General features: G+C 38.9%; 1 protein-coding gene across 1 annotated transcript in view; it reads right to left on the bottom strand.

Moving 5' to 3' along the window:
- The window catches only part of LOC127630635 (sodium- and chloride-dependent creatine transporter 1-like), a 55,009-nt gene extending 30,905 nt beyond the window's left edge, over positions 1-24,104 (bottom strand). The window contains exons 1-4 of the mRNA XM_052108262.1: positions 23,141-24,104; positions 5,107-5,238; positions 4,312-4,576; positions 968-1,100 (exon numbers count right to left, since the gene is read on the bottom strand). Coding sequence (XP_051964222.1) covers positions 968-1,100; positions 4,312-4,576; positions 5,107-5,238; positions 23,141-23,444 — 834 coding nt within the window. The 5' untranslated portion in view covers positions 23,445-24,104. The remainder of the gene's footprint in view (positions 1-967; positions 1,101-4,311; positions 4,577-5,106; positions 5,239-23,140) is intronic.
- Positions 24,105-25,752: the final 1,648 nt, after the last annotated feature.

The raw sequence follows: 25,752 nt of genomic DNA, 5'->3' as shown, positions 1-25,752 counted from the left end.
GCTTTCACTTGCAGACCCGGCAAACATTTTCAGTGGCCCCATCACAAAATATAACTTTATTTTTAGCAGCAATATTTATGTTTCAGAAAAATATTTGTATATATTTAAATTAACATTACATTTTCTACAAATAATTAATTAGGGGTTTAATTACCAATAATGGTAGAACTTATATAACTATAATGCAACTCCATTAAAACAATGAGTTCATGCAAACACTTTTGATGGAAAACTATGGCATGTGGTGAAAAACATAACAGATTTGTTTGATGCTTCCAAGACTACAGCTCATTTTGGGAATTTCATACCTACCTGCTAGATAATGTTGCAATAGTCAAACATGCTATCATAAACTGTCCCCTTTCTCTCTGATACGTAGCATTGCAAAGTGAGATTCAGTCAAGTGAACTGGTTTATTTGGACAGTTAATCTTAATAAACTGATTTTAAAAATTGGAATAGATATCGAACTGATTTAAATACTAGTATTTTTCATAGCGAAACATTTAGTTAAATGCTGTCGTTCATCACTGTGTTTTTGAATCTATAAATGTTTTTATTTTTTATATTAGATGTATTTAGTGTAAATGTATCTGTTCAAGTAGTAATGCTGTCACCCTAATTGAAATAGTTAATTCATTCAAAAGTATGCATAGATTTTGTGCCAGATAAATACTGCTCTGATTAAATTATGTAATCTGATAATTATATATTTACAAAGCCCCCTTAAGTATCTTCAATGTAGTTAACTAATTATGTTAGGAGCTTGAACTGTTGCTCAAGAGACTGTTATGTAATAAAGCTTAAGGTATAGTGCAGGTATCAGATTCCCTGTGACACGTGACAGTGTGCTGCTTTCACCTGTGTTCACCTTAAACAGATTATGAATTTATGGAGACAGACTAACAGAGAGATAGAAACAGAGAGAGCGAGAGAGACATACAGAGAAAAAAATATGTATTCCTTACCTTTCCTGTGGATTTCACCCCCTTCCACACACAGAAGTACACCATCACCCAGACAGCAAACAGACACAGCATTAGTTCCCAGTTGATAACACCTGGCTTGTCCAGCCCATCAGAGATATTCAGAACCTTGTTCCTGAGATACAGAAAGATATTCATGAATAAAAATATGGTAGGTGTATACAGATCTAGTCCATAATGATTTCTTTCATTGCATCTCATGCTGAGCCTTTAAGAAATACAGTTTTCATGTGAAATGAACAACAGAGCTTTGCTCCACTAAGACATGGGCTGCAGGATTGCTGATGGGTTCAGAATATTTTTTTACTACCTAAATTTCAATAATAATTTTTTTTTACAATTATATTGTGACAGATTCATAAAACAATCTGCCCTGAGATGTTCTGTATAAACTGTTATGATCAAACAGAAAGAATCAGCTAATAAACTTTGGGATCCATTAGAAGTATCTGCACAAGAATTGACTTTCACAAATTTTGATCTTATCGTCAGCCTTTCTAGTGGTATCCACCCTACTTTCTCCTTATTTTCTCACAGTGACTGGGTGGACCAAGTTTCTGTACACCAAGTAAAAATCATTGATCCATATATTTTATAAAGTTTAACGAGTTTTGAATGAATAACTTTTGGTCTGGGAAAATTATTTGGTAGGTCCTGGACAGAATGACCCTGGAGCAAAGGTAACAGTTCCAAAATATTTATTCACAATTCAGCAATGCGCCACCGTGCAGATTAGAGAGTAGTGTGTTCGTCAGTGGAGTGTGTGCATTGTGGAAGTCTGGAGAAACCTGGCAGAATTCTCCGTAGAAGCAAGGTGATGAGGGAGATGTCCAGCGGACAATGCGAGAGCGAATAGAGCCATCCCCAAGGCGGAGAAGTGCAAGGGAGCAATTCGATAGCACAGTCGTATAGGTGATGAGGAGGAAGGGTCAAGGAGTGAGACTTGCTGAACACTGCCCTCAGATCAAGTTAAGTCAACGGCACTCCGGATAAGCCCGCTGGTTCATCTTGCAATGAAACACAAGACTGTACAGGGGAAACAGCAGAGATAAGACAAACAAATAATAAGGTGGCAGACATTAAGTGTTGGTTGACCAATCGATGTGTGGGTTGTGCTTTACCAAACAAGTATGCCCCAACACTACCAGAGCTGATGGAGACAGGATAAAGAAGAATGACAACTGTTCCGTATGATTCCCAGAGATGAACATGACCGGCTTAGAGGAATGAATGATGATGGACAGTGGTGTTCCGCTCAGGGTATGGGCGTTGATAGGTTCATCCTGCCGAAACTTTGGAAGTTGCCAATTGGATGCTAATTCAAGGGCCGTAAATTTACCCTCAGCGCCAGAGTCGATCAAAGCAGAAACAGTATGACAGGCCGTTCCAAAATGCAGTCGAACCGAAAGAAGTGTCCAAAGTCCAGCAGATTTATCCAAAGGTGTTGCACTAACCAGTAACCGCCTTCCTACTGACGAGTGATGTCTTTTAACAGACAGGTGGCAGCAAGGTGACCCGGGGCATCACAATGCAGACACAGCCCATTAATAAGGCGCCGCTGTTTCTCCCAAGGGAGATTCGAGTCCTGGTTACTAGCATGGGTTCAAGACTGGGTCGAGGTTCTGATGAGTTAGCTGGAGAGGCAGAGTGGGTAGGATGACCCGCTCACTGGTGCAGGAAGGGACACTCACTGGTGCAGTCAAAACAACCTGGAGCTGAACACACTCAAAACAGTGGAGATGATAGTGGACTTTAGGAGGAACACACCAAAATTGACCCCGCTCACCATTCTAAACAGCACTGTGGCAGCAGTGGGGTTATTCAGGTTCTTGTGGACTATCATCTCACAGGACCTGAAGTGGGAGACCCAAATGACTCATTGTGAAAAAGGCCCAGCAGAGGTTGTACTTCCTTTGCCAGTTCAACCTGCCACATTGATACACCTGATGCAGTTCTACTCCAATAACTCTCTGGTTTGTTTCAGCTACAAAGTCTGACATCAGAAGACTTTAGGACAGTCTGGAGTGCTGAACAGATTATTGGTTCTCACCTTCCCACCCTCCAAGAACTGTACACCTCCAGAGTGAGGAAAAGGGCTGGAAAAATGGCTTTGAACCCTATTCAGCCAGCACACTACCATTTTGAAATGTTGCCCTCTGTCCAGCGCCTCAAAGCACCGAGCATCAGAGCAGTCAGCACAAGAACAGTTTCTTCCCTCAGGCAATTCACACTTATGAACAGTTAAAACTGCCCCCCAATACTCTCCATTGTGGCAATACCATCATTTGCATATTCAACTATTCATTCATATTTATATTCCATTTATATTTATCCAACATACCCTACCTCTTCTGCCATACATTCCCTTGCATCTGTATATATATATATTTTGTCTCATTGTGTATTTCTATATATAATTCTATTTTCTACTCACTTTTCTTTTTATTCTATTTGTTTGTATTATTATCTCTGTCTTGTTGTTTTATTGTTTGTGCACTGGAATCTTCTGTCATCGATGACAACAGCGACGATGTTGATGAGTGAGGCATTGTTCGACTTTAATAGCCAAATCCATCAAATCACTGAATCGTGGAGGTAAACCAAATGAATAAGAGAAAGAGAGACAGCAAGAGAGCGAAACTCGATCGTGTAATCTGCAACCCGTCAATCTCCTTGAGATAGTCCAGACAAAATTCTCACCGTCTCCCAACCTTGAGCCAAGCAAATCAAACACTCGGCAGGGCTCCGAAATAAACGTCTGATATAAAGCGCAGCAGGGACGCAGGCAACCAACAGTGTGGCAAGACAGGACCAGCTAAACTAGGAGAGTGAGGTTATTACTCAACTTAGTATAACAATCTGACAAAGAAACAGAGAATCATGAGGGCACATGTAAGGAGTGAAATCAGGCTGGAACAGGTGTTGTTTGACAAGCCAATCAGTGGCATGATCGGCGGCACCCTGAGAACAATAAACATTCCCATGGAAACACCGATCATTTCAAGAACGCCTGCGAAACACGAGGGAGAGAAAATGACAAAACAAAACAAACAAAACAAACTTGCGGTCTTGCCAGAACCATGACACACAGTATGTTTTCATAGTATATCAAGCTCTTTTATCTCAAAATATCAAGGAATTGTGATCGCTCATGATATCACCCCTTTAAAACTAACAATAAGAAGTTTAGAACTGTCAATATCTGAGCTCTGTAAACTCAACAGATTTCCGCACTTGAGTGTCCTTCAAAATCCAAGATTTTTCCTTGTGAAATTCAAAATTTTATATATACACAATATGAATGGCATAAAATAGCAGCAACTCACTCCCAGAATTCAATAATAGGGGAACGCCCATTGGCCAGCTCCTCGCACGTCATGTTGCCGAAGGTGTAATTGCCAATGGTGCCGTTTTGGCAGTCGGAGTGGTGGAAGATCTCAATGCATTTCTCTGTGTTCCACGGGTTGTCGCAGGTGGACCATGGCAGTGTGGCATTGAAGGACTTTATGAAGTAGTAGAAACCCCAGGCCAGCACCATGATGTAGTAGGTGTTACAAAAGAACACAATCACCATAGAGGCGAAGCCAAGTCCTACAACAAGCCAATTAAAGACAAACATGAACCAGTATAAAAATGCAAAATATTTTAAAACCCTATAAAATCAAAAACATTCCACGTCTATTAGCTACCTACTATTGTAGTCCCAAAAGCTGACAACTTTTAGAAGAGACTAGACTAAAAAAGGACCAAAACTAGACAATTAAAATAGGGGACAAACCAGTTCCCGAGACATATATAATGAAAGTAAAAAGGGTCAATTTTGATTTCATGTTGGCTTTTGAATCTATTTATGTGACATACAGTACAATCCAAATATTGTATTTGTATTACTTGTGACGATAATGAAATATACTGCAATGTTCAGATGCAAGTTGATGAGACCACAAAAAATTATATGGCTTAATTGTGATAAAAAATGTTACATTAAATGATGCATGGGGAATTATTTTTGTGAAAAAAAAAAAAAAAAGAAAAAAGAAAAAAAGAGTAGATAAGCATTACAGCTAAAACAGAAATAGACATACAGTATGCATCTCTAATTATCAATATGAACAACAAACCTTTGAAAAGAGGTGCAATGTTCCACACATTGATGCTTCCGGCTTTCATAAACTGACCCAGTGCAATCTCCAGGAAGAATATAGGAATGCCCCCCAGAAATATGAACAAAACATAGGGAATTAGGAACACCCCTGTGAAACAAAACAAGAGGGAGAGGTTAACGTCATGAGAATTCAATTAATTCTAGTCGCAAGGTGTCATAATGTACTACTGACTACTGAAATTTTGATATAGTGTCAACACTAATTGCATTGTATACATCTTCATGATATTAAGACATAAGAGCCCATTTTGTCTGAGGGAATAATCTGCTGTTTGTGCACAACACCTTCACGTGTTAGCAGGTCAGTTAGGATTTGACTGCTGCTGGACGCATTAGAAATTCATCATGGGGTCTGCACGGCAGCATACCAACGCGAAGGCTGAAATGTATTTAAAATAAACTTTTACTCGACTGATCTGAGATTGACATTCACAGTAGCAGATTTGCTGTGGCTGAGGGGTAGCGGGTAAGGGAACGGTTGGGTTTTCTAACCGGCGTGATGCAGATTATCTATTGAATACCATGCTGGCACACAGTGACATTTTTGATGATGTCACTTTCTACTCAGATGTGAGGTTGACTGCGGGGGAGGGACAGAGAATGTGAGAGCCAGTGTAAGACAAAGAGAGGGTTACAATGAAAAAAGAAGAGCAGAGAACAGAAATGAGTCAGAGATATGGAGAGAGATTTACAGAGCGGGCGGCATTATACAAAGTGACATTCTTTATGTAATACAAGCTCTGCTGGCTCACCGCAACACCAGGGTTGCCTGGTCTGCGTAAAAAACAGCACAATATCAAAATAATCTAAACTATCCTAAAATCCTTACCAAAAACTCAAAACATACCACTCCCTTATTTTAGAATATGCATTTTTAGATAGAAATAAAACACATATATAGTTTAAAAAAAGCCCAATTCAGTGTGAAAAATGTGTACTTGGCAAATCAGTCAATTCGTCCCATTTAGAATAAACAGACAGACAGCTAATATAGAAAATAATAATAACAACAAAACCATACATCATTAAACCTAAAAAACACTGCTTCTTGTTTAAATAAAAAAAATAAAAAAAAAGAATATGAATGAACAGGTTTTTTTAGGAGCTTGGTCTGGTCTACATTTAGAAAACAAGAGCTTTTTTTTATTATTTGTGCCTCAGAAAGAAGCCTTTTGATAAACTGCCAATGGGACGATGCATTGAACAAAATGTGTGATACAGATATCCAGACCGTTCCACACAGTGATAACAAATAGCCATGTCTGGAAACATGCCGTGATGTGAGCCGTTCCTTGGCGTAATGGCAGCTATAAAATATGCATACGTGGGCTTGTGTCAAACAGCAGGAGAAAACGGATGATGTTTGAGAATGTGACTACGGGAACACACACACACACACACACACCAATGGAATTAGAACAAATGTGAGTCACACACACAGAGTTGCTGCTGTGGCTGACGTTGTGACTGCCCAGAAGAGGAAGAATCTTGTCTATGGAGCACCTGACTCTGCATCAACATGTGTACATAATAAATATCTGACATGAGGAACAAAAGAAAAAAAATGCTAAAAATGCTAAGAGAGAAGGTGATCATCAGGGCGCTCAATCCCATTTGCCAGTTAGCAAAATTGGCACATGAAGCCCAGCTTCTGTGCGTCAAGTTGAGCGGAAGAAAAAATAGTTCCGGTCCCATGCAACAACTCGCTCATATAATTATTATTTTCCACTTCGAAGCTTATGAGATGCGTTAATATTCATGTTCTCTAAATAATAAAAGTACTTGTTAAAAAAACTTGTTAAAAAACTTCTGAATCGATATTTTTATGTGAGGGTCGATATTTTACTTTAGTATCGATCAGCCCATCCCTAATACTGAGGCCAGATTGAAGTTCTTGTTTATAAATGCAGTGTTTCAATCACTCATCCACACTGGGACAGCATTTTCTGGCAAAAATTGACACTTTTGAAAACATTTTCTTTCCATCACAGCACACTTTGGAACTGAATGAAAAATAAACTAAGGCCACATTCACATTAATTTGTTTCCTAATGTCATAATTTTCCAAAATATGCGGTAATGGCGAGAGATTTCGAAAACGCTCTGTTTTCGGAGTTCTAGTGTAGAAAAGAAGCAAAAACATAACATAATTTATGTGTTTTCAATCACAAACTTATTAGTATGGACATGGCCTAAAAATAGCCATCTTGCAGATTGCTTCAGACATTGTTTAAACCACGTAAGGATTACTTATATGCTGCCTCTATGTCATATTTGGACCTTTAGTGTTCTGGCCACCATGGACTTGCATTGTATGGAACTACAGGCTGAAATATTAAATATAAGAAATATAAAACCTTCAGCAGAAGAAAGAATGTCATACAAATCTTGGATAGCATGAGGGTGAGCACAAAAGAGAATTTTCATTTTTGGGTAAACTATCCCTTAATACACATGTGGTGTTTATACTGTGGTAGGCTAGTGTTTTTACTGTGCACTATACATTTCTGTTCCTGTTTTGTTGCTCAACTGCCTCTTGGGGATCAAGCATGTCTATCTATTATACATTTCAGATCAGTCATCCAACCACTAGTCCATGCATGCATGTTTGATCTATGACTATGTTATTTATACATTTTCTCACAATACTCTGCCAGTCATGTGGATTAGGAGATTAATTTACCTTGTTGAAGATACAAAAATTAGCAAATATTTCAAAATTTTGAACTGATTGGGCTTGTTCTAGCAAATATTAAATGTACAAAACCTTTAAGGCACTACTCATTCTTGGAAAACAAGAGGAAGTTTCTTCTTACACTCACAAAAATTAATTCAGACCATCTGGCTCATCAGAACACTGATTTTCATATATACTGATCTTGTCAGAATGATGTAGGAAGCATCCTTAACCAATGAAAAGGTAACAAGCTAAGAAGTTAAAATAAAGTGTAATTAATAAACTAGACAAATACTAGGGTGTTGTGGGTGCTTGCCAGAGTGTTGCTACTCGGTTGTTTAAGTGTTCTGAGTGATTTTAGTATGTTGATTTGTTGCTGCTAGGACATTGCTAGGTGGATCACTGGCCAAAGTCAAAAGAGGTCACACAAGTTTATAGATGCCTGCCATTTAAAGCTTAAGAAATACAGTTTTATGTTACAAGGGTATTAGCATTCTGAGGAATAGTTAAATTGTTTAATTCTCAGCATATTAAGAAATCAGGTGAAGATAAATTCAAAAAGATGGGTTCGGCTGTATGCTTCCTGAACCCTAAAGCACCCAGTGTTGGGCCCCAGTCAGAAAAAGGGGATTATAAAGATTAACCGGCACTCTTCCTATTCACCCGTCCACATGGAGCGAGGAACAAAAGGCTGGATTGTTTCTGCGTCTTCAAAGGTAGCTACTATAGGTCTGACTAAAGGAACAATGTCAATCAAAGCAACTCATTTAAAAGTTTCTTGACCTCAGAGAGCACAGAGTGAGGAGCAAGTTTAATAAAGAAACAAATAAGACAACTAATGTGTCCTCTCACGTCCTATCATAAACCCTTATTAAAGATTAGGGCTGTGTGTCAGCAAATAAATGTGAGAAATGCTAAACTCACCATCATGATGCTAGGGTGTGTGGGTGGTTGCCAGGCCTGGCTATGGGGTTGCAAGGTGGTTGCTTACTGGCTCAAGGCAAAAGACTCCACCCTCAAGACTCTATGATATTCTAGCTCCTGATATGGCTCGAGCCCTTTCCTCAATGTCAGTCTAATGGAATTTTAACTCCAGTTTAGACGCATGATTTGAGGTGATATTCCTGTCTGTAGCACAAATGGTGTGGGATGAGTTACACGTTTTATACTAAGAGTTAGGGGTTTATTCAAACAACAGATTAACATAACAGGGGGTCTCTTTACCTTAATTGACTTTTATTGAGATCTTTGGAGTGTTTTAATAGAATCTGAAATCTCTGTAAGGAATACAGAAAATTAGTGAAACCAACAGGTGCAGAGATACCTCTTATGAGACCTATGGGAAATCAATTAGCTCACAAGGGATTTGGCAACAATAGGATGAGCAAGTTTGTTTAAAAAAACAGCAAAGTCAGGTCATGTGACACCACACGAGGATCAGACATGTGAATGGCGAGCTCTGCACACTTTGCTAGTTTGAATGCCTTTTAATGACAAACCCGTGAGATTCGATACACTCTGTTCCATAACTGTTCTAGCAGGACAATATATCAAAGAATTCAAAATCCTCTGACTCCGGAGACATTAAAAGACACTTACATGCTCAGGCTGACACCCCTGATCGGGCAGCGGACAGGAGACTCGATTTGGTCGGAGAATTACGGTGAGAGAGGTTGAGCATGTCGGCAATGCTGATGAAGGTCATTGCTGACTTGGAGGATCTTGCTGTGATATGTCGATCAATCACTGCCATGGAGACAAAATTTACTGATGTGGTCGCAAGAGTGGGGGATGTCGAGAAACGGATTGATTATCTGGAGTCATTGGAGAAGGAATTATCTGCTAATCCACTAGCGTCCAAGGTTAGAGGGCATGGAAAACTGTAGCCGGCAGAATAACGTCCGTATTGTGGAGTCCCGGAGGGAGTGGAGGGACAGAATATGGTGGAATTCTTGGATGGACTCTTTCCGAGTATGCTCAATATAGCAGGCCATAAACTGGAAATCATGCGGGCTCACAGGAAGGCTTTTTTGGAAGAATCATAGCATTTTCTTGATCCCAGACGTTGCGATAAACATGATCGATTCAAGAAACTTATACATCAATGGAAGGTCGCTTTTGCACTGATATTCCCTGCCAAATTGAGAATAGATGCTAAGGATGGACGTAAAACATTCACATGCCAACAGCAAGCAATGTCATTCATAAAGTCAATGGACTGTTTGAAGATTCTGCGCACTCTTTTTGTGCTGGTACCGCCTATCTCGGGTTCTCGTAGACACACATGGACTGTTTGAGTATGGAGGGATGGACACCAGTTGGCGCTGTTGTGTGCGGGGGTTAATGAGCACGTTTTTCTTTTATCTTTTTTTTTTGTTCTAAGGGATGTTCAAGGTTTGATTGTTACACTAATGTTGGAATGTGGTCTTTAGAATCCTGTTTTTGACACACAATCTATATTTTGTTATGTCAAAATGTAAAATGTTAATATGAATGGATGCTCTCTCTCCACGTGGAATGTGAATATGTTGGGGCACCCTATAAAAATAAGGAAGGTTATTTCTCATCTTAAGCATAAGAAATAGGATATAGTGTTTCTTCAAGAAACGCAACTTTCTCCACAGGAAGCATGTTATTTAGTGCTGGCTCGAGTAAAAGTAGGGTAGTCGTTACACTGATAAGTAAACATCTACAATTAAAATGTCTCAAACAGAGTAAAGATAAATTAGGTAGAATCATTGTTTTAGCTGAAATTCAGGGACAGTCTTATTTTGGCTAATATTAACTTTTTTTATAGATCTTGAAGGGCTGTTGCAAGCCACTGACACACCTCATGATACACTATCGGGAGAAGACTTTAATCTTTTGATGGACTCAGTCCTTGATCATAGTGAAGCAAAAGTGAGCAAGCCCCCTAGAGCAGCATTGACACTTCACAGGTTGTGTTAAAATCTTTGTCTTACAGTTGGAGTTTGAAATTACAGCCTCCAAACTAAATTACAGTTTGGAGGCTCTTGAACCCAACTGGTAGGTACTATAAATGTTTTTTTTTTTATCAGTTCATAAGATTTAATCTAGAATAGATTATTTTAAATATCTTAGTCCCTCATTTCATCTGTCGTTGATTGCTCAATCAGAAAAATGTTAGTCTCACGCATCAGGGCGTTTCAGATGAATAGAGGTGTTGCCACACATGAAGAAAAGGAAATCATATGGTTTGCACTTTAATATATCCCTCTTGCAAAACCTAAAAGCTGAAATCAATGTCTATATGGAGATCAACTGGTCCTCAGTGGGCGTGGCACTTAAACTGGTTCTTAGGAGTATGCCTCCTTCACCAAATAATCCAAAACCAAGAAATCGTGGAATTGGAAGGGAATATTAAAAGTGCCGTGGCAGAACTGAAGTACTGAATGTCGTCTAATGGCCTCAGAGAATTGACCCCATTGAAATACAGACATAATAATTTGTCGCGGAAGGTGGAGCTTTGGCTATTTAGGGCAAGATAGTCATACTTTGAGTCTGGGACAAAGCACGAAAACTCTGGCTAGATATATGTGGTGAAATGTAGTTCATTGCCTCTATCTTTAAGGCTGTTTGATGCCCATGCCCCTTTGGCATTTACCTTGAGCCGCATTTATTGGGGGTATAAAAAAAAGGCGTGACCAGGTCAGCTAATCGCTGTTTCTGGGTTCCTGCTGCTCTGTGTTTGCAGCTCTGTGGCGCTGGTGTCTGTTCCGGTGTTTGCTGCTTTCATGCTGCGTTTCATTTGGTGACTGCTGCTCTCCTGTTCGGTAAGTGTATCTTCTGACATTATTATTATTATTATGGCCGTGTTCAGTATGTTGAGCAGGGGTTGAGGGGCCGGGTGTGCGGAATCATGAGGGGCTCACCCTCCACCCTGCCACAATAGATAAAAAAAAAATATATGGGTTTGAATTTTGCTGCAGCTAAATTTGTCTTCAGAGCCTAAGAAACACTAAAAAGCTGGGTGACTGCAAACATGAACTTCTAAAAGTAAATATCGCAAGTCTCAACATTTGAACAGTGCACAAAAAGTCAAGACTGTGCATGTAACGGGTAAAGGATGGACAAGGAGGCATGAACAGTTTGAACAATCAACGCAAGTTAAATGTCAAAACTCAAACTTAAAATAACATAAAACATAAGGACACACAGACACACATGCAGAGCGGCCACATGTGTATCTCTCTCCCTCTCAATCTGGCATCACCGGCTCCCCTTTATCTCACTCTCCCGCTGATTCAGCACCGGCCATGTACCCTCACGACCCGGCCACGCCCTCCTCCTCATCACAGTGCGAAATTATCTGCATTTACTCTTCTCCTACCAGCAATAATCTTTATGGGCTTTCTAAGAGCCCTGATTTGATTTGGCAAAACAATTCAGGAGCCTATTAGTTTTACACATAAAGATGACACACTGAGTTTTGCGACCTGCACGTGGAGACACTAAATTTTGTTACTTATAAGAACTCCTAATTGAGGGTAAAGCAAGTATTTGGCCATGGGGAGCTCAAAGAGTCAGGCAATTCTCACAACATGCTCATGGCATCTCATCTTTCTCAAGCTGGAATTTCCCATTTGAATCAAGTATTGTTTTCGTAAGAATGAATGGTGCTGGAGATCTGTTCCCATCAGCTGGTTCAATGGCCTTTCCCCTCTACCACAGGCGGGTGAATCTTTGGAGCCAAAATACACTAAAATAACTTTCTAAATAACCAGAAGGAATGAATTCAAGTTATCCATCAAGAGAGAATGGAATGTTAACCCAAATGCTAACACAACACTTACCAAGTCTTATCATTTTCTCCACAACAGGGATCCAGTGCAATGCCAAAGCAAACACTTCTTTTAGAACAAGTACCAAGATCACTGTTACAGTTTACACATTCACTGTAAGTTTATAAACCATGAGAAGATGTCCTAACACATATCTTAATGAGACAGGTAAACAATGTTGGAAATTTCCCAAGAACAGTGGGATACTATTTTCAAAATATTTTCACTATTAAATTGATTCGACATTTGAATTTTTTTCAGTATAAGGTACAAAGAGAATGTTGTTTGTATGTAAACTACTATAGATAGTGAATTGTTACAACTATCGCACAAGTGTAATAGCTTGAAATATCTTACCTGAGCCGTGTCCGAAACCGCCCCAATCCACAAAATAGTGCTCTATTTCGGGTGTCGGCCATTTTGAAGTGGTTTTTGAATTAATTATCTACATCTCGTTCCCTAAATTTATTCACTCATTCTTATCCACAATGCAATCTGATTTCGGGTGTACATATGATGTATGCTCTCCGACCCCTATTTCCCATAGTCCAACACGGAGACGGCGGCAGAGTGCAAAAGAAAATTGCAAATGGCAGACACAGAGGTGGCAACTTTTTCAAATGTAAGTAACTAAGTAAGTAATAAAAATACATCTGTATCAAGATAAAACAGAATAAAATCTAAGTAAAATTATACATATTTATCGATTAATGTATGATTGGCCACTAACTCAGCTTGAATGCTATTTTTGACACTTAACTAGCAAGGGTAATTTTTATGGTCGGGATTTCACACAGCGAATGATAATTTGTTGGATTGTTTACATATATTATTGATCATATATTACTACTGTATTCGCATACACTTTAGAAAATAATGTACCAAAGTTTTCTATTGTTTTAGGGATGGATGAAGACGCTTCTCATAATGAGCAGGATGGCCAATGGGCATCTCTTCTCTGGGTGCAGGAATGCAGCCCATCTTGGATAAGAGTGAGTTTGAAGATGACATTTCCTCAGGAATTTTCCTCAGGAGTTCATTTTCAGTTGATATGTCTAATTAGTAATATTTAAAACATTACATTATATGCACTACAGAACTGTACCGAAAGAGATAGGTTTGATTTGCAGCAATTTGTTTTTTTAATGATGAATAAAAGCAGCTTTGATTTGTACTGCATTAATGAAGCTATTTGATATTACAGATACGTACATACATTTCACAAATCCAGATCATAACTAGATTTACAAATTATCCTGTTAAATTTTACAAGCCCTTGGTTCGTATTATCGTGTGTCTTCCTTCAGGGTCAATGACTGTAGCCTTTTGTGATGTTTGTGCATAGCACTTCTTGTTTGATCTCTCAAACACAGTGGCTGATCCAGCTTGGCCACTCAGAACAATTGAGTGTCCAACTATTACAAAAGGCTACAAACAATCATTTATGCTTAAAGTTAATAACAAAGAGGTTTTTTTTTTAAAAGTATTTCATTATTATTTTTATGGAGTAAAAAAACTTTTTTTTTCTTTTTGCTAATTTGAAAAATAATCTTAACGATTCTACAAGGGGTATGCAAACATTGAGCACAGCTGTATTTTTATTCAGTGCTGTTCAAAAGTCTTAGGCACATTAGGTGCTTCATAAAAAGATTTGCCTTAAGACAAGTTATTCTACATTTACATTTACGCTTTTGGCAGACACTTTTATCAAAAGCGACTTACAGTGCCCTTGCTACAGGGACAATCCTCCCGGAGCAATCTGGAGTTAAGTGCCTTGCTCAAGGACACAATGGTGGTGGCTGTGGGGCTCGAACCAGCGACCTTCTGATTAACAGTTATGTGCTTTAGCCCACTACTCCACCACCACTACTATATTCTGCTTAGAGCACCTCCATTCTGCTTAGAGTTTTAATTGGAAATATCAATTTTAGACTACAGTAAATGGTCTGCACTTATAAAGCGCTTTACACTGTGTCTCATTCACACACACATTCACACACCAATGGCAGCAGAGCTGCCATGCAAGGCGCTAGCCTGCCATTGGGAGCAACTTGGGGTTCAGTGTCTTGCCCAAGGACACTTCGGCATGTGGAGTCATGTGGGCCAGGTAGTATACTCACTATCATGCATTGAATTACAGAAATAGTTCACCCAACAATGATCATATTTAGTAATTCTCTCATCATTTCCTCAACCTTATTTAATCTCAAACTCCTTTGACTTTCTTCCACAGAATTCAAACAATTATATTTTAATGGAAATATGACGTCTGTTTGTTCACACAATGCAGGTGAATGGTGACCAAATCTTTTAGCTCCAAAAACGACATAAAGCCATCCTAGCCAATCATGATTTCAAGCTCAATTACACTTCATAATGCTTGATGCATGCCAGAATGCAAGATGGTGCCAGGAAGTGTAATAAAAATTTAAATCTTGGAGACCTGAGCTTGAAATCTAGGGCTAGGAGACCCTATTATTTATGCTTATGTCAAGATTTATAGTGAAAATGTTTTTGTCTGTTCTAATCAAAAAGCTATTAGAAAGTCTTGTGCATAACCTTTTTGCCGCCTTCATGCCTTGCATTGTATGGAGATAAACAGATCATATCTCTAAAATATTTTAATTGTGCTCCGTGGAAGAAAGTCATAAAAGTTTGAGACCACTTAAGGGTGAGTAAATGAAGAGCAAATTATAATTATTGGGTGAACCATTCCTTTAAAACCATACTGAACGACTTTATGCTGTCAGAGCCTTTTTATATGAAAATGTCATGTATCTCTGTAAGATATATCATTCTCTCCTAAATCATTTTTAGGAGCTAAAGAAACCACCCTTTGTAGTTGGGACTGAATCGGGGGAATCCACTGCAGGAACATGGAAGTGGTACAAACTCATGGATGAGGTAATAGGTGGGAGGTCATCCATCCAGCCACCCATCCTAATTGCCTCATCAGAGGAAAACTGCATTGTTGCTGCAGTGTGTTCCCCTGATTCAATACCAGAGGAGCCAGAGCAGAAGGACAAGAGGGAGTGGAGATGCAGGGCAATGAGAAATATGAGCATATAATGAGCGTTAAAAGGCCCCAGCTGAAAAAGTACTCTGTGGAGAGAAAACATAGAGAGAAAAGACCACGGCTGGTGCGGTCTGCTCCCATACTAGATATAGATACAAGACGTTGTGTCCCCCTTGCCACAATGCTGTACTACCTGCTGAAATGTCCGGAACCCTGTCTTGACTCCTCAGCACAAAACCTGTATGAGTGGTTTTGAGCCAGCTCCTTTTATACCCATTTGTCCAGGGGATTGGCATGCAAATTCCACTCGCCAATTCTCATTTGCCTTTTCTCAAAATCTGAGGTGTTTGGGGCTCCCAAGAGCGACCCCTAATGTCACTACATCGACCAAACGTCTCATTCCCTCCATTAGGGAACTGAGGTTACAACAGTAACAGAGACGTTTTTGTAGGTAGTTTAAACAAAATTCTAGTATATGTATATATATATGTTTTCATTTATCAATTAACGTCATACAAAGTCCAGTAAACATAAAAAAGCTAAATCAATATTTGGTGTGACCACTTTTGCCTTCAAAACAGCACAAATCCTCCTAGGTACAGCCGTGGCCAAAAGTATTGGCAGTGACATAAATTTTGTGTTTCACAAAGTTTTCTGCTTCAGTTGTTGTGGTGTTGATTCACATTGTTTCTAGATTATTGTGCAGAGTGATCAGATGCATTTTAAATAATTGCAAAAAGCTTCATTGGCCAAAGAAATTAACTTTATCACAAAAAAATGTTTTTTGGACCTGGTACAAAATGACCAGCTAACATAATTTCACTTATCATATAAGCAGCACCTAGGAAAATGTACTAGTCAGGTGAAATCACTCTATCATTCTGATTGAATTACAAGAGCATACTGATTGCTATAAAAGGAGGGAAGGAGAGCTTCCAATCATTGTGTTCTTGTTAGCAATGGTTATCTCTAAAGAAAGATGTGCAGACATCATTGCTTTGCATCAAAATAGCCTCACATGCAAGGAAATTGCTGCAAAGAATATTGCACCTGAAAGAACCATTTACCGGATCATCAAGAACTTCAAGGAAAGAGGTTCAACTACAGTGAAGAAGGCTTCAGGACGTCCCAGAGTGTCCAGCAAGTGCCAGGACCATCTCCTCCTGAGGAGTCAGCTACGGAATCATGTCACCACTAGTGCAGAGCTTGCTCAATATTGGCAGCAGGTTTGTGTGACTGCATTTGCACGCACAGTGAGGCGAAGACTTTTGGACAATGGCCTGGTGTCAAGAAGGGTAGCAAAGAAACCACTTCTCTCCAAGAAAAACATCAAGGACAGATTGAAATTCTGCAGGAATTACAAGGATTGGACAGCAGAAGACTGGTGCAAAGTTATTTTCTCTGATGAAGCCCCTTTCCAACTGTTTGGGACATCTGGAAAATCGATAGTCCGGAGAAGAAAAGGTGAACGCTACCATGAGTTCTGTGGCGTGCCAAAAGTGAAGCATCCTGAGACCATCCATGTGTGGGATTGCTTTTCATCCAAGGGAGTGGGCTCTCTCACAATTCTGCCCAAAAACACTGCCATGAATAAAGAATGGTATCAAAACGTCCTGCAAGAGCAACTTCTTCCAACGATCCAGGAGCAATTTGGTGATGATCCATGCATTTTCCAGGATGATGGAGCACCATGTCACAAGGCAAGAGTAATAATGAAGTGGCTCGGAGATCATTACATTGAAATATTGGATCCGTGGCCAGGCAACTCACCGGATCTTAATCCCATAGAGAACCTGTGGTCAATCCTCAAAAAGCGAGTGAACAAGCAGAAGCCCACAAATTGTGATCAACTCCGAGCACTGATAAGTCAAGAATGGATCGCCATCCGTCAGGATTTGGCCCAGAAGCTGATGTCCAGCCTGCCAGAGCGAATTGCAGAGGTTATGAAGAACAAGGGTCAACACTGTAAATATTGACTCTTTACATATATTGAATGTTTTTGCCAATAAAAGCTTTTCAAACTTATGAAATGCTTATCATTGTTTTCCAGTATACTATAGAAATGTGAAAAAATAATCTACAAATAATGAAGCAGCAACCTTAGCAAAACACAAAAATGATGACACTGCCAATCCTTTTAGCCACGACTGTTCACCTCGATACAATTGTTCTTGGTTGTTGGCAGATACGATATTCCAAGCTTCTTGGAGAATTTGCCACAATTCTTAATTCTCAATTGCTTTTGTCTCTTCTTGTAATTCCAGCCTGACTCAATATTCAGTGGGTGCTTTGTGGGGACCATGACATCTATTGCAGGGCTACCTGTTATTCTATTCTATTCTATTTGTAAAGTACATTTTTGGGGAGTCTAAAATGTATATTTCCTATTGACACTCCAAAGCTGAAAATGTAAAAAACTATCTTAAGAAAAAAATAGTATGCACAGTAAAATATTTAATTGCATATTATAAATATAAATATGCTGTGTATATGTATATATATATATATATATACATATATATATATATATAAACTATATAAAGATTACAGAAGCCACATAGGTGGAATGTTCATGACAAAATGTCTGCGACAGATCCTGAGTGCTCTGATGCATGGAATTTACGTCAGCGTCTGAAATACCTCACTCATTTAGTTCACTCACTGCTGAGATATATAGTGCACTCACTGCTATTCACTATATAGGAATTTCAGACACAGCTCTGGTCTTATAGAATCATGTTACTTTTATGTGGCTCCTTCAAAATGTCCTGGTGAAATTAACAATAGAGGCGCTAAAACAACAATTACTTTTATTCTCTTTAACACAAATCTTAAACAGATTATCAGTTCATAAACACTTACTTTTCACCCTGTTCTTCACAGAATGCTATCTTATGACATCTGGACACTTTTACTATAATGTTTGCATTATAATCAACTAAATTTACAAGTTTGTTTGAGCGCAATTTAATTGCATGGTAGCTCAAATGATAGACCATTTGATATGAAAGTGTCCTAAAAACAACACAAGAAATTATATGTTTTTTTTTTTTGTCAATTTGCCATTAACTGACACTATCAGTTTAGGTTTACGGATTGGGAGGTCGGTTTTGTAGATTTAAAGCTCGATGGACCAATAACCTTTAAAAACCTTCATCTGTTTGAGAGAAAATGTTACTCATTTTTAGCACCACTCAATGGGCATTTTACCTCAGAACTGCCGCAATACTTGTAAGGAGCCATGTGATATCATCTTTCAAATATGTAAAATATTTATGCAATTTGGCAGACGCTTCTATCCAAAGCCACTTAAAGTCCATTCAAGGTATACATTTTATCTGTATCTATATTCACTGGGAATTAAACACTTCACCTTAGTGTTGAAATGTTGAACAGTTGAACTACAGAAACTACTGGACATTAGAGCTGTAGTCTTATGCATATAATGTAAGACTGTCATGATAATCATTAATTACTCCATGTTTCATATAATGTACTTATTATATGAAACATCCAGACATAGAGACAAATAGTATATTAACATACTACCATCCTGCTAATGTAAGGCCATTCATTCAGCAAATTCTGGACACCATCCAGAGTGCTGAGGACATTGAGAGACAACTTCGTCATTCAGGCAAACACAATGGATCTCTTTCTAATGGGGCCCATTAAGCACAGACCTGTGCTTCTCATTCTAAAGGCATCAGAAGGTGAATCACAGAGGACAAGAAATAGAATCAACCCTGAATCAGTGGAGTTGATGATGAGTGGTGCACAATGCCTACTAACCCTACCCTTATTAGTTATCAGACAAGGACTGTGTCTCAAAACCTACAGTAGTGTGCTGCCTATATAGACAGCATTTTTTTAAGAATTATATAAATATTTTGCTCTTTTTTTATGCTATATGTGTTTTGGCAGTCCCTTTTTTCCACATAATTATAGTGCATTCAAAGCAGACATTTCACCTTTTGATGAAATTTCATAGTTTGTGTTGATTTAGCAAGCTATTTTAAAATGAAGGGGCCATTTGATAAATGCTGCGAGTGTTTTACTTCTGCTTTGGCAAAGTGCCATTTGTACATTTTTATATCCCTTTGTAGAAACAAGTTTGCGTCCATTTTAGTTGTAGCATTACCTTTGGGTTGATTTTTCATTGAAGCATGAGCTTTGTGTCTTTTCAATGAATGACGTTATCGGCACATCACTCATCGACAGTGTGCGTCACCTTTTACAAAGTAGGATGCCCTCTTTGATAACGACCTTCTCTCACAGAATCAGCCTTATTTTCCAGTTGAACATACTGCTTAAAGCTGGTCTACACATCTAAGCCAATTTCCTGTAATTTTACAGCTTTTATTTCAGCAAACATTTCCCTTACATTTATTATATGGGTTAAATTTAAGTCATTGTCAACATTTTGGTTGGCAACTTCATCTGCAAGAGTTAAATCTTGTAAAAAATCAATAAATCTCTTATTATACCAAGCTCAGCCATAGATAATGCTCAAATTAAAACTAGTGCCAAAATTATATACAAGGGACATTCATTGATTTATTTAGTAATTTAATGATTTTGTAGATTAAACAATTTATTTATATTTTATCATTTGGCCCTCCTTACATCTGAAGGAAATAGGCAGCCAACAGTATCCTATTGCTATTGAGGTAACGTAACACCGTTACTCTTTTTTTGATACACAGCCAAGATCTATCATGAAAGGAAATTTTGTTTATGGTGACTTCTCTAATGGTTGCATGGGAATGTGTGACCTCTGCCTTCATGCGTTTTGTGCAATACATTTAAGACTCAAACTAGAATGAATCTTACTGCATTTAGCAAGTCTTTTCACTTTCAACAGCCTCACATTATATTTATGGCTGTATTTGATGCTGACACATAGCAGTACATCGCACAGCGACATGCGCAATGCTGTTGCACACTCAGTATGCAGCAAAATGAGAGCCGGTTTAAGACACGCCCACTAGTCTAAAGGGGAAAACCCAAAGATTCGGGATAACCTGACATGCGCTCTTACAAACCTGCTGTTCAGCACTTACAGTAAATGCAAATAGCATGCAATGGAAACGGGTATTATTTTACAGTTTGCACATATATAGTAAATGTACTATTTTTTTTATGAGGATTAACAAAAAATATATACAGTCCTTCACAGATCATTAGTCAGTTTACATCAAATGACTAGAAATGTCATTAAAACTCGATTTGTATACAGTGGCACGCTTTCAATTCCATTGCACTGCATAACAAAGCATAAAACCAACCGGCATCTGCAAACAAATGAAGCTATGCCTTTTCTCAAAACTAACTTTGATTTTCTGTGCTATTTCGCAATTACATTTTACTAACTGGTCCCAAGGCCATTTTCAGAGGATGTACCTCAAGTTCACACGGATGTCCCAGCAGAGAAACCACTGGTATAGTTTATCACATTAACAATAGGCATGATTCACTAACGTTTGTATATTTACATTTACATTTATGCATTTGGCAGACGCTTTTATCCCTTATTACAGGGACTTGTTACAGGGACAATCCCCCTGGAGCAACCTGGAGTTAAGTGCCTTGCTCAAGGACACAATGGTGGTGGCTGTGGGGCTCGTACCAGCATCCTTCTGATTACCAGATTACCAGTTATGTGCTTAGACCACTACACCACCACTCCAGTTTGTCAACCTCAATTTTCTTCAGTGTATTGTTTTAGCACTGGAATTCACACAATTTAAGGATAGCTTATTTGTACAAATACTTTCTATTAGAATTGGGGTACTCGAGTTCGGACTCAGACTCAAGTCTGTCACCAGTCCATTTTTAATGGACTTGGACTTGTCACGGACTCGGATGCATTTTTATTCAGACTTGACTCGGACTCGAGCCTTTCGGACTTGGAATATATTTTACGAGTCCAGCCAAGTCCATGGCATTTGTGATGCAATGAAAAACAATTTAATTAAAACAAAAAAATAACATAACATAGGGAGACCATACGTCCTCTTTTCCCCAGACATGTCCTCTTTTTCAGACCTGAAAAAAGCTTCAGACCGGGATTTCAAAGTTGCCTCTAAATGTCCGGGATTTGGCTTTGTCTTCATCTTGATGTGCTCTCTACAGTTAGTACTAGCATACATTCTGTATATTTGATACTGCGCATCAGTTTTTACACGTATATGTCCTTATATGTGATTAATCTGGCTGAGAGCAGCACCGCGCACTCTTCAACTTTTTTAACTCTCTCACCCGCGCGCACATGCTATATGTGTGTGCGGGAAAGAGATCGCCAATCGCACAGACGTGCTCTGCCACTCTCATCTAGAAATATCAATAACACAAGTACACTTTAAAAAAGTAAGTTCCCGAACTCTGCAAATTATTGAATAGAACTTGTTTTATCAGATGTTTTATCAGACTCACGCTTACTATACAAAGTCATTTCTAACTGAAAAGGTTGACTATATATATATAGACAAAATCTAATTTACTATGTATCAGGGACATTTAAACTAATTTGATGGATGAAATAGAACATGATGGAAATTGTACAACTCAGTCTGTCACATCTTTGTAGCGCAACCTCTGTGTGTTAACTGTAAAGCAGGCACTTGCATTTCAATGGCAAAAAGTGAGGGGCAAAGTCTTTATTTAGATATTATCCATACTAAATATAATGTGAAAAGGAACGTTAGCCCAAGGTGAGTTTGTCAAAAATTGTATCTTGACTTTAGGGAAGTAAGATACACCTGGACACAACAGGAGGACTGAAAAGTGTGAAGTGTGGTACTGTAGTATATAAATATTTTTTTAAGGGTATCTGATCTTTTCTGTTTTTATTTTATGTTGTTGCATTTAATTTTATGGGCATTATTCATTTTTTAATATTATCATTTATTAAATATATTTCATTAAATACATTCAATTTCACCCATTATTCTCAAAGATCAATCTAAATTGAATTGAATAGACAAATTGAAAATGAAGTAGAAATAATAATAACTCTGGTTGTAATGACTAATGCAGCTTTCACTTTCTTTGGTGTATGTTTGAGTAGATATTTTAACAGAGCAGCTGCTCTGTTCCTCAGAGACTCGGCCTGTTATGGACTCAGTCTTGAGTCTGACTCAGCCCCTTCTGGACTCGGACTCGATTGTTTAAAGACTCGAACCCAACACTACTTTCTATGTATTCATATTTTAATATATCAACTGCTGCATTACATGATTAGCCTGCACTGTAGAATTTTTGCTAATGATTTACTGATGAAAGTACCTATAATTTTACTAATATTTTTAACATGAAAATGCGCTTCAAGTCAATGAGGCATAGGTGCACAGGTGAATGAATGAACCAATCAATGGGTCTAGTCTGATACTTAGGTCTAGGAGGTGTCTTCCGCCATGCAGTGACGTCAGAGGGGGGAGGGGGGAATGTCATCTTGACCATCAATGTGTGATGAACAATCATCTACATGTCTTACCTCCACCATTTTTGTAGCACAGGTACGGGAAGCGCCAGACGTTCCCCAGACCCACGGCAAAGCCCACGCAGGACATAATGAAGTCCATCTGCCGGGTCCACGTCTCTCGCTCGGGGTAACCACCTCTCACAGCCGTTGTTATGGCTCCAGGGGCTGCTGATATGGGGCCCCCGTTGGCCCCTCCTATGAGGGTCCCATTGACGCCTTGATGCGCGTTTCCATTGGGAATGAGATGTCCTTTCTTCTCCTCCACAAGGACTGTGTTCAGGACGCAGCAGTCTTCGTCCAGAGAGGTTTTCTCCATCTCACTTGTAAACAAAGCGACCCTCAACCACACACAAGAAGGGCTTAAATCGGAAGTCAAAATAAATATTTGTTTTATAAATATATGTCTATTATTTGTTCTTCCTCAGATGATCCTGTTAAGATCAGCACAGGAACTGGTCCTTTTATCCTTATATATATATAACAAAACAATCAGCAGCGTTATTCTATAAGAATGTATTTTTCCTTTTCTCATCAGCGTCAGACCGTTATAATAGCCTAACGGGTGACAGGTAGATTTCTCGACGAATTGGCAAAAATATTGGCGGATTTTTTTTTTATTATCAAAATTCGCGTTTGGAAAATAAATAATAGATCGTAAAAGAAAACGACATCGAATTTAAAAAGCACCTTCAAAAACAATCCACGAAACACTTAAAGGTGAGTCTGAAGAATCGCATGGGCTCGTATATCTCTCAAAGAGAAGGCGACAGCAGAGACCGAGAAACCAAAGCGGCCCTTCGAGCGCGCGCTGACTGGATGAATGTAATGGAATTACATTCGAGAATTTATCGCCTAAATATCTTCAGACCATCGTCTTATTCGGTATTACACACTCAGAATGTATAAACGAGACGAGGTTCAAGTCTTTAGGAGGTGTGGCGGCAACTGCTTCTGCTCTGTTCCTCGGTGCGCGCGCGGACTGTCTGTGAGGCATTCGTGCGAGCCGGTCGCTCTTTTAATGGTCTCAGTAACGTCAGAGCTCATCCATCCCTCCTCCCCCCTCCGCCCTCCGCTCCTCAGTCCCGCTTATGGAAAACAGAGAATGGAAGGCTCATGTACTGCCCCCGTCGCTACATACTAGTACACACAGTATACTGCATGAAGTGCAGCAAGTGCGGTTCACTCTATGCGCGATATGAAAGATGATGCCCCTCCCCTCTTTAAAGAAAATGAAACCTTTTAGGACTAGGCAGGCACGTGCACACATACACATCAAAGGGGGCTTGAGCACCTGCCCGTTTTCTTCCTCGAGAGAAAGTGCCCTTTTTTCTGGGGTGTTTTAAAAAATATATATATATATTTTTATAAATAAATTAATATATATATATATTCCTGTTTGCGCACAGCTTCCCTGTCAAACAAATATATTTATTAAATAAAAAATCAAAACATCAGGTCGGTAGATGAGATTTTGTCGATGCCTAATTAGCCAAAAGCAAATATAGTTAACTTGTGTCTTGCTAACATTCATGACTCATGAGTTATACTAGCTAATGTAATAGGTTAGCTAAAGTCTAGCTAAGGCAATATATCATGCAATATATCATGGCCATACAGGCCAATATACTGTACATATTGGAGACATTACAGGTGAATACAGTCAAATTTGTGTTTAATAACGTCATCACAATTGCCACATTGATATGCAAAATAGGTGTTAACTAATTAAAATTAGATAATTTGCTTTATTTGTCAAGACACTGCAGGTGAATAGGATACAAGTCTCGAAATTGTAACCATTTTGGTCGCATATGCTCCCGAAATGTCATCTGGGCATCCTCAAAATATATTTGGGAGCATCTGTGCGAAAGCAAATAGTTGCTGGGACACAACCGGTTTTCATTTCTCTACAAAATATTCGCTAACGGCACTATGTGCCTGCTGTGAGCTGATATAGTGACCAGTCATCCGCTACATTCAACATTACATAACCAATTTAACTTTACATTCTTGATCTTTACATTCTTAAATCTAATGCAGATTTTGGATTGGTTAATATTGGCCGTCAATCACTCCTTTTCACTGTGCTCCATGTCACGTGACAGGGAGGCTAACTGGCATGCAAAATGTTAAGAGCTGAAGAGAGAAGATGAATAGAACACTGAGAGATTTCTTTTGTAAGCCGCCTAAAGTTACAGCTAATGTAACTCCTGAAGTTGGTGATGGCGATCAGGTGGTGAATCTGGATCCACCAGCAGAAAAGAAGGCTTACAGTTTTCGGAGTGAGTGGCTGCAAGACTTCGAGTGTCTCAAGGCTCATTGTAATGTCTGTGTGACAGAGGTTGCAGGTAACACTGCCTTCGCCACTGAATCCACACATTTTAAGCGCAAGAGCTTAATTAAACAAGGGGAGAGTGCCAAGCACAAGAAATGCCAAAATCAGTGTGTGCCAAAGAATTCAGGATCCGGTTCGATTGTTGAAGCTTTTAATCACCAAGATGCTGCTGGACATTCCGCTCAATTGGCAGAGCTGAACATGAAATTTAACACCGCCATAGAAGAGCTCACCTTTACTAAATTTAAATCCATGTTGCAGCTCATGAAAATGAACAGTGTTGAAATCT

This window comes from Xyrauchen texanus, chromosome 37 (assembly GCF_025860055.1).
Source record: "Xyrauchen texanus isolate HMW12.3.18 chromosome 37, RBS_HiC_50CHRs, whole genome shotgun sequence".
NCBI lineage: Eukaryota > Metazoa > Chordata > Actinopteri > Cypriniformes > Catostomidae > Xyrauchen > Xyrauchen texanus.
Note: the sequence above shows the minus strand (reverse complement) of the source record. Positions and strands in the feature narration are given on the sequence as shown.